The sequence below is a fragment of the Condylura cristata genome, unplaced genomic scaffold (assembly GCF_000260355.1).
Source record: "Condylura cristata isolate star-nosed mole 26May11 unplaced genomic scaffold, ConCri1.0 scaffold00029, whole genome shotgun sequence".
Classification (NCBI taxonomy): Eukaryota; Metazoa; Chordata; class Mammalia; order Eulipotyphla; family Talpidae; genus Condylura; species Condylura cristata.
This window is the reverse complement of record NW_004567130.1, coordinates 23,187,400-23,203,947: the sequence shown is the minus strand read 5'-3', so window position 1 is coordinate 23,203,947 and position 16,548 is coordinate 23,187,400. Positions and strand designations below refer to the sequence as shown.

Here is a 16,548-nt window from a genome sequence, read left to right as displayed (position 1 = left end):
TTCTCAGTGCTGTGCTTTAACCCGCTGCGCCACCAGGGAGGGCCCAACAGATACATATTTTTAACGAACTTGTGGGTGATTCTCATGCAACACTGGTTCCGCATCCTTGAGGTTCTTTCTGTTGGTGCCAAGAACCAAGGCCCGGAGAGCTGCCTGGTGGGGAGACTTTCCCAGGTATGGCTAAGGGGCTGGACTTTGTCTTTCAGGGGAGAGCAGTGTGAAGGGCTTAATGTTGGGAAGTGGCAGTGTGAGGTGGAAGGTTCAGGATTGCGAGTTTATCGTGAGTTTAATTTATCTGGACGTACTAGAATTTGAGTGTACACAAACATTCAATTTGACTTGTGGGTTTAGATCAAAAAACATATGCGTTCCCCCAGATAGTTAGAGTGAGACATGCTAGGTCTTATATAGCTTACATTTTCCCTCCCCCACGGTTTGTTTGCTATTTGCTTTATGCAGTGTTCCCTGAAACTGAGTAAGCAGAAATGTGATAAAATAAGACTTGCTTGCCAACTGTCATGTCTGGCTAGAACCCTTGCTGTAGGATCACTGCATGACCTATAATTTTTAAGACACCGTGGTGGGATATATTAAAAATAGAGGTAATTATCTTCAGCAGGAAGGACTATTGAGTCCTATTTCATTTGTACTTTTTATAAAGCCAGATAAATTTTTTTATGTCTTTCTTATAACTATAATACAAGTATTATGGAACTTACATAAATAGAAACCTTTCAAACACTCAACATCTTATTATGAAGAATTACAGGTATCCATCTCAAAAGCCAGCTCTATCATGTGGTAATATTTGTAAGTTAAGCAAAAAAAATTTTAAAGATTTATTTTATTTACGAATGCATACAAGAGCTGGAGTATAGGCGAGAGGTGGAGATGAGAGGAATCACCAGACAGAGAGGGGAGCAGAACAGGCAGATGAGGGGAGCAGCTGGTGAGCCTGGGGAGGTCTGCTGTGCTATATGGATCAGATCCCTGGGTGGGGATTGAACTTGTGTTGTAGTGACTGTGGATAGATTCCTAGTGCTGTGCTTTCACCAGTTGCATGACCAGGGAGGGCCCTGTTCCTGTTTTTTAATATATTTTTAAAAAAGATTTTATTTACGGCCCTCCCCGGTGGCGCAGCGGGTTAAAGCACAGCACTGAGAAGCTAAAGCCGCTTCCGCGTGAGTTCGATCCCCGCCTGCCCCGGAGGTGACCACAGGGCGTGGCAGACCTCTCCTGACCCGCCCGCTGCTCCCCTCAGCAGTGGACTTCGTTGATCTGCCTGTTCTGCTCCCCACTCTGTCTCTGGTGAAGCCTCTCACCGCCCCTAAGCCTCTGGCCTGTACCCCAGTTCTGTATGCACAAATTAATAAAAATAAATCTTTAAAAAAAAAAGATTTTATTTACTTATGCATACAGAGATGGGGTACAGGCCAGAGGCTCAGGGGTGGCGAGAGGATTCCCCAGAAACAGCGAGGGGAGCAGAACAGGCCGAAGTCCACTGCTGAGGGGAGCAGCTGGTGACACAGGAGAGGTGAGCATGTGGGTCACCTCCGTGGCAGGGATTGAACTCCCAGTGATGGGGCCACAGCTTGTCTGAGCTTCGCAGTGCAGCGCTCCAACCCACTGGTCACCAGAGAAGGCCGGTTTTTTAATATTCTTAAACAATGCTTCTAAGAGTCTTTCTTTTTGGAGAGAGGCCTTAAATTTTATTTTTCTTCTCAAGTGCATTAAACATTCCAAAACTTAACCATCCACAAGTACTTACAAGTTTTTAATGATTCTATAAGTTTCCAACAGGACTGAATTATTTTTCATGATATAAATGAAAATCATAATTGCTTTTTGTTGTAATGATAGACCAGCTTGTGGAATAACTTCACAGATACTTAACGTCTTTTCAGAATTTTATCAGTAACTTTAAAAAAGGCCACAGACTTTTATTACATTTTTTGTTTTTATAGCTATTAATTATAAACTGTGGTAATGTTAGAAGTACTAAGCTTATTATATTTCATAGGCATTCATATTCTATTTCATTTATCAGACCTACTATTGAGTTCTGAAATGATATTTAACTTTAATTATCTGTCCGACAGCTATTTGTTCGGGATTTTCTGACATCCTTGTTAATTTCTGAACCGTGTTTTATTTCCCCTCCGGGGTCGCCTTCTGTCGTTTCTTACCGCACTTGGTGGCGTCGTTCGTGTCCTGTATCATCTACCATCTGCGAATAGCGATCGGTTCTTTTCTTTTCTGACCGAGATTCTCCGTATCTCTTGCTGTTTTCTGATAACTCTGGCCAAAACCCCTAATACTAAGTTAAAAAGACTTGGTGAAGCCATCCGGTATTTCTTTTTCTTTCTCCCTGGCCTGTCCCCTGCGCTCCATCCCGTCCGCCCCGTCCACGTCTCTGCAAATGGCGCGCGTTGCCCTCTCCGACTGCCGAGGGGTACCCCACTGTGCACACGCACCCCACCTTCTTGCCCGTCCTCTGCTTTGGGGCATTGAAGTAATAAAGTAAAACCCAAACCAGCAGACAGCTATAAGCCAGAGAATCCTGCAGAGGGCAAAGGGAGGAAAGATCAAAGCGACGGCGGGAAGGGCGCGGCCTGCGTGGTGGCTCGGGAGTGGGGGAGCCCAGGGGCTGCGCCCAAGGTGAAAAGGCGCAAATAACGGTATATCGATAGTTACATAGAATAGACTTGGTAAACAGTGGGCGTCCTTGCTTTGTTCCTGATCTTTATTTCAGGTTTTCACCATTAAGTATTCTGTCGGGTGTGGTTTGTAACTCATGAACCTTTACTTTATACATTTATTTTTTCTTTCAATCTTAGAGTTTTAATCACAAATGGGTATGGAATTTTGCAAATGCTTTCTCTGCATCTGTTGATTTTATATGACTTTCTTTACTTTTGTTGATACAATACAGTGTACTGATTGACTTATGCATACTAAACTATTATTGCATCCGTAGAATAAATCCCACTTGGTCATGATGCATATTATTTGGGACAGGTTGTGGAATTCAACCTGCTAGTATTTTGTTGAAGATATTTGTAGTAATGTTCATCAAGTATATAATTCTCTTTTTTATGCCATCTTTACCTGACTTCTGTAAGTAGGTATTATTATTATCATCAGTGTATTTGAAATATTGTCATTCCTTGTGTTTCTGAAACACACAGCTGGCACAGAAATACAAAGAACAAAGAGATTACTATGAGCAACTATATGCCAGTAAAATCAAGAACCTTGAAGACGTGGACAAATATTAAGATTAAAATAACTTACCAGGACTCAGCCAGAAACAGGAGAGTTGAGCGAACCAGTCACTGGGAACTGAAACAGCAATAAAGTTTTGAAAACAAAAGCCCAGACAGCTTTGCAAGGTTATATTAAACTCGAACAAGAACTAATGCCCATCATACTCCAATTGTGTTTTAAAAAATACAACCCAGAGTAGTTACCCAGCAAATATTTATTGAATAAATGATTTTTTAATTGTTTTGTGTGAATCTTCCGTCGAACTCTACTTTGGGCGCTCCTTGAGGGAATGTGGCGCGCGTTGGCGCACTCCTGCCCGGCCCAGCCGTCCTCGGAGGGGAGGCGGAGGCGATACCTCAGCCGCAGCCCAAGGGCCGCCGCCTCCCAGCGCAGCGCAGCCGGGCGCCCGCTCCCTGCGGCCCAGAGTGTCATCTGGGTCCCTGGGCCCAGCCAGACTCCGTGAGGCAGGAGGGGCCGGGCGGGCGCCCGTGCACACGCAGGCCCACGCGGCCTGGCGGCGAGTGACGTGTGGCTCTGGTCTGCGTGGCACCCCAATAAACAGGCATTCTGAACAAGACTGTTTCCTCCCCTGCGACCCCCAGGGCAAGTTAGACATGCTAAGTGGTATGTTCCAGTTAGGAAGGACTTCTGTGTGTTCCTCCTTATTAAGAATTTCAAATGTAGGGATTGAAATTGTGTGTTGAGAGTGCCCAGTTGAAGTAACATAGTTTTTATTCCCTCTTTTACAGAGCTCCTGGTAGCGGAATATCACAAAAAAATCAAAGAGGCTTTTGAAGTGTTCGACCATGAGTCAAATAATACAGTGGATGTGAGGTTTGGAAATGTTTTATTTTTTTTAACTCTAAATCACTGATACAACTCAGATGAAGGTTATTTTCTTTCTGTATGTCTTAGGGCTACTATGCTATTTACAAATATTTATTTTCCTGTGACCTGTTGATGTTTTTGCTAACTCTTGCATCCGGTCAGTACTGTTTCTCACTCTTGATAGTGCAGTGAAAAGAACATGTATCTTCATTGTCTCTTCCAACCTAGAGACTGTAAATTCTATAAGTTGAACTCTACCGTGGCTTTAATACTAGACACTTATTTGGCATCCATTATAATAGTTGTTCAGTGAATAATTAGAATTTACCTTTAAAACACATTTTACAGGGGTGGGGTGGGGAGCGGGATCAGCAATGGGGGTGTGCATGGGATTATGGTGATGGCACACGGGTGACTGGGTGATGGGAAGCCCACGGGGATTGCAGCTGAGATGGGAAGAGGCACAAAATGATGCAAAACATAAATTCATATAGTAATTAAAAACCACATAGGTGTATATTTTCGATGGGATGTTATATAAAAGATGAAGACTGCTTTCCGCAATGAATCATTACCTCAGTAAATAATGAAAGACCAAGACAGAGGATCATAGAAGGTGGGAGAAAGGTACAGAACTGGTAGATATAGGATGGAGGGCAGGAGACAAGCAGAGCTTGAGACTAGGAAGAGACAGAAGAAAAGGCAAGAGGCACAGGCACTTCCACTTGAGTATAGAGGCTTGGAGTGCTCAGAGCCACCGGCGTCAGACGGGCGACAGCATCCTGCCAGGAGGCCCGGCTAAGGGGACCGCTTGGTAGGGAGACAGTCTCAAGGCTGGGGCCGAGTACAGAGGCCGGCAGAGAGGTGGAATGTGACTGACACGGCACTAGACGGCCGCTTGATGTTCACAAGCCAACACCGTGGCTTCCAGGCCTTCCAAGGGAGTAGTTAGGGCGAATGAACCAAGGAAGCTTTTATTTATGACAAGTTGTATTTGCATTCTTAGTTTTTCACACCTGAAGGTACAGGTGTGGCTGAAGAAAGGATACTAGGAAGTACTATCAGTTTCATTAGTTTTATTTTTTTAAGATGTATTTATATATGCACACAGAACTGGGGCACAGGCAGAGGTGAAGGGGTGAGAGGGTTCCCAGAGACAGAGCGGGGCGCCGGACAGGCCGACTGACGAAGTCCACTGCTGAGGGGAGCAGCGGGGAGACAGGAGAGGTCTGCTGCTCCCCGTGGGTCACCTCGGGGCCGGGGGTTGAACGCGCACGGAAGTAGCCGTGGCTAGTTCGTCATGCTGTGCCCTCACACCAGGTAGGTGGCCCCACCAGCGAGGGCCTGTTTCATGACTTTATAGTAACACTTTATGTAATTTTGTTTTATGCCACAACTATTTGTATGGATCTTACTTGGTGGACAGAGAGGAGAATGGAGTAAATTCCAACTCTCGCTGCAGTTGACCTTGCGTGAGCCTTGCCTCAGCCACTTAACCGAGGAAGTATGAGGGTGACCGGGGGCCTGCAGCCCTTGATGGCTCTGTGAGGGACACTCCCTGACACACTCCTGTGCTCGAGTAGCCCAGCAGGAGAGATGGCAGAACACTGGGGAGGGGTTTGGGAGAGGGGTGGGAGCAAGCAGCTCTCCTCTAGGTGACACCATTTCAGTCTACTCACTGACAGGGATGGAGGGGGGTGTGGGGCGAGGCAGGGAGAGGTGTTGTTAGGAAAGTCAGGGAAAGCAGAAGACTGGGAGGGCTTTGTGAGGAAAAAAGGAACGGGAAAGAAACCAACATGTACTTAAGGATTGCGGTCTGACAAACTCCTTACCGTGAGTGCTGGATTTGCATGCACTACCTCAGTGTGGTCTTTCTCTTTGGTGAGAGTTAGTATTTCTAGTTTTTAGAGACAGGGGAAGGGACATGTTTGCCTGAGGTTACATCAGGGTCTTCTCATCCCCTCACACACTTCCCCTGTAGGCTTCCTGACAGTAGCAGTGGAAAGCTCTCCTAAATCCCTGGGCCTTTTTGGGGTAATAGGACCAAATAAGGAAAAATAAAGATGTTTATGAGATTCATCTTTTTCCAATTCAAAATTAAAATAATTTTACCAAGGCCCTGAGGGAAAGTGTATGTTGTTTCAGCCTAAATTGTGTACTTTATTAAATAAAGAAGGTTACTAAGAAAATTGAATTGTTTTTAGCACTAAAATATTAATGCTAAGCATATTTCTATAGCAGTAACATGGATGAATGCATCTTTTCCATCTTTATTCCTTCTGTTAAGATGTAAAGCACTTCAGTGTTTATAATGAGTGCTCACAGGTTGCTGGCCTCATTACCATTCACTCTTTATAAATAATCAGAAATTAGGGACAGAAGCAAAATGCCTCCCCCTGGCCGCGAATCTCTCCTGTTTGGGGAGCTGCAGCGGTTCCCTTCGGCCTTGGGAGACAGAGCAAGGCCTTTCCTGCCTTCTCGCCCTGCCAGGCGCTCTCTGTAAGCCTAGCTGGAATTGATGTTGACATGTGATTAAAAGTCTAAATAGACTTTTTCTTTTATCCAAATTGTGAAAGTTTGCTTATTTACTTGTTGAATCAGGAGCTTACCTGCTTTCAAGGTCCTACATTTTCCAGAGTCGGGGCTAGTGTCGGCTGTGTGTTAGGATCTGCTGCTTTACCTTTCAGTCTTATACTAGGTGAATATTATATTAATTTTTATCACTTTATACTCCTTAATATCCAGCAGAGTGACTCTCTTTATTACTTTTACTTTTAAGCTTTGTAACAATTAATTAATTTAGTTTCTTAGGTGAACTGGGGCACAGGCCCGAGATGCAGGGGGTGAGAGAATTCGCCAGTGACCGAGCGGAGAGCCGAACAGGTGGACGGGCTGAAACACACAGCTGCAGGCTGGATAGGAGAGGTCTGCTGTGCCCTAAGTGGGTCACTCCCTGGCCGGGGATGGACCTCAGGCCACAGCCCTGACAGCTGAGACCTCGCCCAGGCCGCCAGGGAGGCCCTGCGAGCTGCTGGCTGTATTCTATATCATGACTGTGTAGACCGGAGCAGAGTCTGGACGGAATGAGTTTAGAAGCTTGTGGGATGGTGGTTTGGGCAGGGAGAGGGTGTCTCCTGGAGAGGCTTGGGGCATTTGTGGTCCCCCCTTCACAGCCCTGTTCCCCAGGGGAGGGAGAGAGGGAGGTGCCTTTTCCACTGTAGGGCACACTGGGGCCCTCCTGCAGGAATTTGCGAGGCTGCGGCTCCTTCCCCTGCTCACTGGCTTGTGCAAATGGAAAGCTTTCATCTTAAATTCCAGCCTGTGGGCTGGAGCTAGGGCCTCGGCCTTGCTCCCTTTCTGAGGCGCCGCCCTGAGGTTCCATCTCCCGCTGGCTCTGTGATTAGGAGCAGCCTAGCTATCCTTTCTGCGCCTCAGTTTTCACATTCTGTCATGGGCATGATGTCAGTAAGTCATTCTCAGAGCGTCGCTAGACAGCCTGTGTGTCTCCAGGACCATTTCAGGATGTGTGAAGTCAAAACCATTTTCTCAGTAAATCTAAGACAGTATTTGCTATTTTAATTCTCTGTTTCACAAGCATGTGTTTGAATTTTTCAAAAGCTGCACAGTATATAATGCAACAAATTGAATGCGGAACCAGATGAGAAAATTCAGCTGTCTTCTGTGAAACCTGACATGAAAGAGCTTTTGCAAGTGTGTAAAACTGTCACTTTTCATACTTATTTTTAAAAAATAGTAGCTGAATTTCATAAAATTGCTTTTTTATATAAACATAAAGTGGGCTTATTATTTCTGAATGAAAAACTTTTCAAATTTGAGGTTTAATTTCTAATATATGACTCATATAGGTTCATGTAACTCCCTCATATCAGTACAAATTCTTCAAAACTCTCAATAACTTTTAAGTGGTTCTGAAACCCAAAAGTTTGCAAACTTTTGTTGCACCAGACATTTTTTTTTATTACAAAAGTTTATTTTTACATCATTTTGTACACAGACTTTTTTTTTTTTTAAGATTTTATTTATTCACATAGAACTGGAGTATAGGCCAGAGATGCGGATTCACCAGAGACAGAGCCGGGAGCAGAACAGGCAGCTAGATGAAGTCCACTGCTGAGGGGAGCAGCGGGCGAGTCAGGAGAGGTCTGCCGCGCCCTGTGGTCACCTCCGGGGCAGGCGAGAATCGAACTCATGCTGAAGCGGCTTTAGCTTCTTAGTGCAGCGCTTTAACCCCCTGAGCCACCAGGGAGGGCCTGCACCAGACATTTTTAAAAGCTCTTAGAAGAATATTTTCCCCCATCTTTTCAGGCAACTTATTAATATTTTTTCATGTCCCCTCAGATATCTTCAGGTAAAATATATTTTAAATCTATATATATTTAGACAACTTAGAATTTAATTATTTATATGTTGTTAAAATGCTTAGAAACTTGTTCATCAAGTTATATTTAGGAGTTTTTTCTATTCTTCAGACATGGCATCTATTTGGGGAGGAGTTCTTTTTAAAAACTACTTTTTGGGGCCCTCCCTGGTGGTGCAGCGGGTTACAGCACAGCACTGAGAAGCTAAAGCCACTTCCTCATGAGTTCGATCCCCGCCTGCCCCGGAGGTGACCCCAGGGCGTGGCAGACCTCTCCTGACCCGGCCGCTGCTCCCTCAGCAGTGGACTTCGTCAGTCTGCCTGTTCTGCTCCCCGCTCTGTCTCTGGTGAATCCTGCACCTCTGGCCTGTACCCCAGTTCTGTGTGCATAAAGAAATTATTTTAAAAAACTACTTTTTGATGTTGACTTTGTTTTTAGCACAAACAGTGAGATAGTATGCAAGTATTCTGCCCTTTTTTTTTTTTAATATTTGGTGATTATTACTGAATGATGATAATTACTTGTAACCTGGTGACTGTTCTTATTTTTATGGACGGACCATAATGTATTGGATCAGACTCCAGTCAGTGGGTCTTGGGCTGTCTCTAGACTTTTCCCATAATAGTCCATGTTGCGGGGAACATAATTGTACGTGTGTTACTTCGCAAAAGTGAGAACTTTTCTCTGGTATTAACTGTTGGGAATGTGCTGTTGTGAATGAATCTTTTGACAGTATGTTCTCCTCATCTCATTATATGTATACTTGTTTCCCCATTCCCTCTGAGAGCTTAATTACTGAACTGCAGATCAGTAAAAGAAACAGAAAAAGAAACAACAAAAAGAGAAATAGACTTGACTTTCCTCATCCTGCTTAAGGATGTCTCTTCACGTATCTGAAAATGACCTGTATTTCCTTGCATTTGAATTGCCTGCTTGTGACTGTCTCCACTTTGCCCACTGAGATTGTTCGTCTTCTAGATTAAAGACCATAGCCTTCGTCTGTGAAGCTTTCCTCACCTGAGCTTTGTTTGTTTTTACTTCCTGGCATTCATGGGTTAAAAACCACTGGTCAAAGTACATGCCCTTCATGTATGGATTGAACTGTTGGAAACAAGTCAGTCAAGTGGTTTTGGTCAAATAAATCTATGTGACCCTGCAAGGAATGCCTCTGAAGACACTGTTTTTGCCAGGTAGCTGGTAAAATTAAGTTGAAAGCACCTCTAATCTTATTCACTAGCAAATGTTTGTTGTTTCTGAGTACTCAGTTTATGTTTGCAATAGCAACTTGACCAGGCTAAGACAGACACCCACTCTGAGACTGCACGAGGTGTTTGTTCAGAGGTGAAGTAAGATTTGAGACAGTAGACAGGAGTGAATAATCAGGAAAAGGGGTTACATTTAAAAATTTTGGACAGATAAAGTATCCAAGATAAAAGCTCAGAGAGAAGAAAGTAGGGCAACACACCCCCCCTAAGTCATTCTACCAGCTATCCAGGACCTTTCCAAATACTAGCAAGTGAAGTACTAATTTCTAGGGCTCTCTCCAGAAATACCAGTGCGTTTGTTAAGAAATGTGGATCTATACTTTTCTTAACACCACTTTTTTTTTAACCTTTTTCCCCATATCTTTATACTGTGGCACTGTCCCCCGGGGATGGGGCCCAAGCCAGGCCGAGGTTCATTTTTGTGGCTTTTCAGTAGCATGCAGGGGTCTGGAGTGGATGTAGTTTTCCAGCTCTTTCCTAGGCGTTGTGCATAACAAGGGTGCTGGAGGCATCCCAAAAGGCCTGGGGCCCTTGGCACGGTGCTTAATTGTGTCCCAGACTTTATGGACGGAAGTTGGTTAACAGGATGGCACTGTGACCAAAGAAATTGGATTCAGGTCACCCTGTTGGGGCATCTAATTGGCTCTTTTGAGAGGTCCTTTCTGTATGACACACGTGTGAGGTCAGCTTTGGTTCACGCTGTATGATCGGTATCTGCGGTGCTTATCGAGGTCAGACATAGGTGTTTTCTGGACGTCTACACACTGGAAGTCAGAGGCTGTCAGAGTGGCAGGCTCGGGGCACTGCTGGGGCCTCTGGGTTTGTGCCCTCTGGCTCCAGGCTCTGACCCCTGCAGCCCAACCTGTTCTTAATACAGGAAATACAGTGATGGGCTCAGTTGAAAAGTATCCTGTCTTAACAATGGAAAACGATGTAGACGCATGACAGAGTGGCCCGTGGCAGTATCTTCACTGGCTTTGAGAGCAGAGGGATGCCAGCCAGGTGACCCAGGCACGTTGGGGTCTCTGAGTCCCTGTCATCGTGCTCTTGGTTGAGCTCTTGAAGGTTGCATGGGAACAGATAATTTCACATTTTCCCAGTGAAGGCAAGTGTATGGGACTGAATGACGTATGAGACACTCATTCCTTATGCACATGTGTTTTCACAGGGGTAGTCTTACCGGAAGGACACGTGTTGCCATCACAGGGATACAGGACTCGGTATCTCACTGTCACCCTGCGACTCCTTTCCAGCTCGTTACCCACTATGATGGTGACTCTCGTTCTTCTGTCCCCTTTTTTCTTTCATTTTTTTCCTACTTTGCCACTGACTCATTTAGTTTCCAGTGTGTACCTCTGATCCCTTTGCTTCTACTTTCTCATGACTTCCATCTGTATCCCTCTTCGTATGCCTCCTTTAAAACTTCCAAGGAAGGGAGAGAAAAGTCGCTGTGGTCATTGTCAGTATTGAGTAGAGAATGCTTTCTTGATCGATGCTGTTATGACAGAACACTTCATAGACCTCTCTTGTCCAGCTCTACGGAGGAATATGTTGTGGTTAAGACGCCGCCTCTGGTTAAAGAGGCTGCAGCCAAACAGTGTAGATCAAACAGTGCAGTCTGACAACCCATGCATGAGGAAACTCAGAAGGATCATGGATTTGGCAGGTATCATACAGTTAACCCCAAATCTTGATAAGGTTGCATGTCTCTAACCCAGTTTCCGGATTACCAGTGATAAATTCACTGCTTTCTCAACCCTCCCCCCGATACTCCTAGCGCCTCATGGCCAGGTGGCCAGTGTGGCAGAGGTTGGTTAGTCTAATTCCTTTTGCTCCCTTCCTGAGTACGTCGTGCGAAGCTGTGACACCCAGACTCCCTTGTGGATAGAGGAAGACTGGGAATTGTGTCAGACCATCTGACTGAGTTTTGGCCAATGGACTGTGGGTAGAAGTGATTGTGCCCCCTCTGGGCCTCTTACGACTCGGCGCATTCAAGCAGAACGAAGTTGGAAGCCATGTGTTGAAAACGATGGAACCACGAGGGGAGGGCTTGGGTCCCTGAGTGACTCTCATGGAGGAGAGCCCCCATCGATCAGGGAAGTGCGTTTGTATTTAAATATGAAGTCACTGGGTGTTGGAGCTCGCTAGAGCAGCAACGTAGCGGTATCCTCACAGAATGGCATCATTTACTTTCTTCCACAGGAACTTGGGAAGATTCTGGGGACCCTGGATAGACATTGGTGAGATAGCTTGGTGCGCTGTGTTTTGGGCTGAGATTGGTAATCGTATGATCCTTTCAGAGGAGGTTGATGGGGCAGAGAAAGGCCATTATTTTGCCACGCGCGTCAAGTCTGGTGTGAAGAATGACCCCTTTAAGACTTGCTCTGCAAATTGCCAGCTATGGGTATCAGAGCATTTGTAGTTGCAAAAAAAAAAAAAGTCTAGGAGCTGCTCAGAACGGCTCCAAATTTACGTGTGGGTGGGGGGTGTGAGAAGGGCGAGGGGTTAACAACTAGTGGTTCCACCTTACACACAAAGCAAGTAGCTCCTGTCTCACCAGTCGGTTGTGGTGACGGAATTCAGGGTTCTGTGTATTCTAGCGAGGGGAGCTGACAGGAGCCTCATCCATTTCATCTACAGAGGTCTTCAGGCCATCTCATCTACAGATCTCAGGGGTGGGTGCTGGCCAAGCACAGCCTTAGTGTGGGTGCAACTCGAGCCACTGTGAAAGGGAGAGTTACTTACGGTAGCGGGGCCCAAGGAGCCTGGGGGTTCATTATTTTCATCTTTGACAGACTCAGGAGCACGTGTCTAGAGGTGCCACTGCATAAAGCAGTAGTGAGACCAGGCCAGCAGGCAGACTTGTGCTGTAATTCAAGTAAGCTTGTGGTTAATTTAAAGGCATAGAAGCTACACCACCTCCTAACTCACAGCCTTCTTCTGTTCCATTTTTTTAATTACTGAGAAGTGACACTCAAATGTCTATATTTTCTGAAAAGTACTGATGGTATTTTTAATGGTTTTCAACCTTCCGCCCAGATCTCATTTTAAGCTTTTTCCTTTGCTCACTCAACTCTAAGATTGTACTTGAACTGAAAGTTTACATTTTTTATCTCTTCTAAGTTATAAACTTACTGATGGCAAAACCTACTTTTATTTCCCTTCTGTGATGCATACAGTATTGGGGACAGTGACCCTAGCAGACCAGCAGCCACTGGTGAGTTGCGGGATGGCTGTGTTAAGGTGGGTCAGGCCTCTCAGAGGTCTTACTTGCTGCCCTCAGGCAATGCATACTCTTACCTGCAGGTTAGTGGTGAGAGCAGACTTCAGTTTTTAGAAGGAAGAATCCAGCCTAGATGGCAGGTAGGGTGGACATGTGATTTGAAAAGTGGCTCCTAATTCTGGGTGCATGCTCGAATCCCTTGTGGAGCGCCTCTGAAAAATGAGAGAGACTGAGAGAGCGAAGCAAAGAACAAGTTCAGTGGACATGGAACAGAAGGACTCCCACCCTCTGCTCAAAAGAATCTTAGTTAGAGCTTGGGGAAGAACTGGCTGACACGCATCTGTGAGATTAGTCTTACAGAGCTGCCCGCAGACCCAGGGAGTTCAAGACCCGCCGGCAGAAGAGCAGCGGAGAGTGACACTGATCTCTCCCTCTTCGGACTCTCCTGAGCCTGCCACCCGCAGCCAGGCAGACCCCAGCTAGGGTCTGAGGCTGGGGTCTCCTCGGGGCGGGCAAGGATGGTTCCAGCAGCCCAGCCACGCAAGCAGTGATCCCTTTGATAAGTAAACACTCCTTGCTATTTACCTCGATGTCTGTCTTCTGCTGGGTTTTCTTCACCTTGCCTCAATGAGTATCAAGTGTCCTGGTGATCTAGGTTGGGAGGAAGGTACAAAGGATCATGGATGGAAAGTCTTCCCCAACTTACTCAAAACAGCCTAGTATACAGATGTCTTTACATGAAACAAAACAAAAACAACGCATCCGAATTTACCCAGTTCCCTGATAGCCCGTCTTCGTTATCTGCCTCCTCATTGCTAAGACTCCTAATGAAAGGAGTGTTCGCTTTTATTGAATCTTTCTGTTCAATCTTGAGCATGAATTGTAATTTGACTTCTTAGCGCCCACCATTGTTTTGATAGTTTTACTATTTTGTTTTTCTGTGTATATTGCTTACATTGGAAATTTGGGTATTCTGTCTGCTTCTTGGACATCTGTGGTATTTATTTCCTTAGAGTCGGGAAGTTTCATGTATTACTTCTTTGGTTAGACTTATTTTTGTCTTTTTTCTTTCTGCACCTTCAAGAATATCCATTATCCTTTTGTTTCCTTGCTAATGGAGTCTCTTAATTTCGTGAAGGTTCTTAAATCTTACTGCTCTCTCTATTCTTCCACTTGGGTTATTCATATATTCTAATGTTCTACTTACAAAATTCCTTACTCAGAAAGACTCAGTCTAGTTACTGAGCTTCCTATGGCTGTTTTCAGCTCTTTTACTGTAATCCTCATATCTGTCATTTCTACTTGGGTGTTTTTAACGACTTCTGTTTCTTTGGTAATGATTCCTTTTGTTCTGGATATCTTTTCTGATGTTCTGAACTCATATTTCTGAGTTAAAGTGAGAGTCTCATGCTTCGCTGAACATCTTCACGATAGCTCTCCTGGGCTCACTGCCAGTGTCTCTGACTGGAGTCTTGCAGTTCAGGCTCACCTCCATTACCTTTTTCCATATGTTGTCGCCCGGGCTGCGCTCTCTCTCGCAGGCTATTCACCCCGTCGGTGGCGCCGTGGCTGTCATTTTGAGGTCTTTATCAGGCGGGGGCCAGAGGAGTGTGGAGGGGTAGAGAGAGGGAGGTGCGCTAACGTGCCCCAGCCGTGGTCGTGGGGTCGTGGTTGTGGTCTTCAGGAGCGGCCTCCCTCACGGGCTGGGGCCTACACCACTCTTCTGTCTCAGGTGAACGCAGACTCCTCGCCGTGGCTGAAGGCCACTTTCCAGGCCCCAGCTCCGTTTCATGGGTAGGAAAGATCAAGTAAGCGCAGGTTTCCTCCGCGCCTCAGGAGAAAGGGTGGGGGATGGCGTGCTGCCTTGCTCACAGCCCTGGGCTGGCGGTGTGTCCCCAGGCCCGTCCTGCCCAGTGTGGTGTTTCTCACGCTCCGTGGAGGCCCTGTGCCAGTCTGGTCCACCAGACCTGTGCCCTCCCAGGCATGGCTCCTGCTGACCCACCAGGCATGGCTCCTCCGTGTCTCAGGCTCCTGGCCCTCGCTGTGCTCCAAAGCCTTCCTGGATCGCAGAGCTTCCATCTCGGGGAGACGCGTTGGGCAAGCCAGTGATGCCGTCGGTCGCTGGTGAAGTGCCCTGTGGGTGGCTCTTTGTGCCCAGAGGAGTTTATAGGCAGAGAGCTGTCCCCATGTCTTGGCTCTGCCTGTGCCCCAGGCTAAACATGAAACCTCGTCTCCTCTTTCATGAACTTGAAGTGGGGCAAGTGACTCAAAATAAAATCTGAAAGTAAAAGATTGACACAGTCAAGTCACATAGGAATTGTTTTTCTAGCAAAAAGGAAGTTAAAAATCAAGAGATAAATGATAACTGGAGAAAACTTTAGACCACAAATGGTCTACTACCCCTAATACATTAAAGTCATAGCTCTTTAAAAATAACCGATTAACCAGAAATCTCTATTTTTTGACCATAGAGAAGAAGGAAATTTAGTATGCCATGATTTTCAAATTTAATCTTCCCAGTTTTTTTTTAAAAAGTTCATTTTGAAATTAACTTCAGAGTTATAGAAATGCAAAAAATAATACAGCATTCTAAACCATGAACCAAACTATACATCTTCGTGGACTTTCACCACCGAGTCCACTAATCTCCCTTCTCTTCTCTAGGATCCAGTGAGGAATCCTGTGTGGTATTTAGTTTCTCTAAGTCCTTCAGTCTGGGAGAGCCCCTCGGTCTTCTTTTCTAAGGCTTTTCAAGAGTCCTCCACAGTGATTTTGTAGAATAGCCCTCGCTTTGGGTAGATAAAGCTGTTTTCTGGTGATTACATTGGCATAATTCATTTTTTTGCGTGAATCCTACAGAACTCATTCTGCATTCTTCTCAGAGCATCGTGTCAGACATGGTACCTGGACACAGGAGCATCAGGCCGCTGGCTGCTCATCATTAGACTTGATTCTTCAGTTAAAGTAGTGCTGACCGGGCGGCCCATTATAAACTTAGGCTTTACTTTTGTAACTAATGAATATCTTAAGGGAGGTGTTTCCAGTCTGTGCAAATACCCTATTAATCTTCAAACTTTTGCCCAGGGACTCTAGCATCAATACGTACTATCATGGCTGCCAAATGGTGTTTCTGTATTAGTTCTTAAGAAGGAAATGCAGGAGAGCGCGGCTTTTGTTTTCTTTGGATAGTAAGCCATAGCGCGTCTGTAGTTACTTAGGCCTTTCACAACGTTGAAAAATGTTTTAGTCAATTAATTCAGTATATTCTTTAAATCCGTGTTATGAACAAAACGTGCACAAGAAATAAAAGGGCGTAGTGGCGCTGTGCATGAGAGTCTTTTTCTCTGCCTGCCAGTCAGTATGCTTTGCCCTACGGCATTATTGCAGAGTTCTAACAAGTAGAATCTCCGAAGGCAGAGGATGGGGACCAACGTCCAGTTTTGCTCCATGCGAGTTATATTACTAGAGAGTGAGTACAATGATTCCTCCAAGTTCCAGATACTTATTATTATTTTTTTTAAAGACTTATTTATTGGGGCGGTGAGAGGCTTCACCAGAGACATAGTGGGGAGCAGAACAGGCAGAT

At 45.4% G+C, this 16,548-nt stretch overlaps 1 protein-coding gene across 1 annotated transcript in view; it reads left to right on the top strand.

Moving 5' to 3' along the window:
* Nucleotides 1–16,548, top strand: part of EFCAB2 (EF-hand calcium binding domain 2) — a 56,612-nt gene that overhangs the window by 17,190 nt on the left and 22,874 nt on the right. Inside the window, exon 2 of the mRNA XM_012730792.1 lies at nt 4,017–4,101. Coding sequence (XP_012586246.1) covers nt 4,017–4,101 — 85 coding nt within the window. The remainder of the gene's footprint in view (nt 1–4,016; nt 4,102–16,548) is intronic.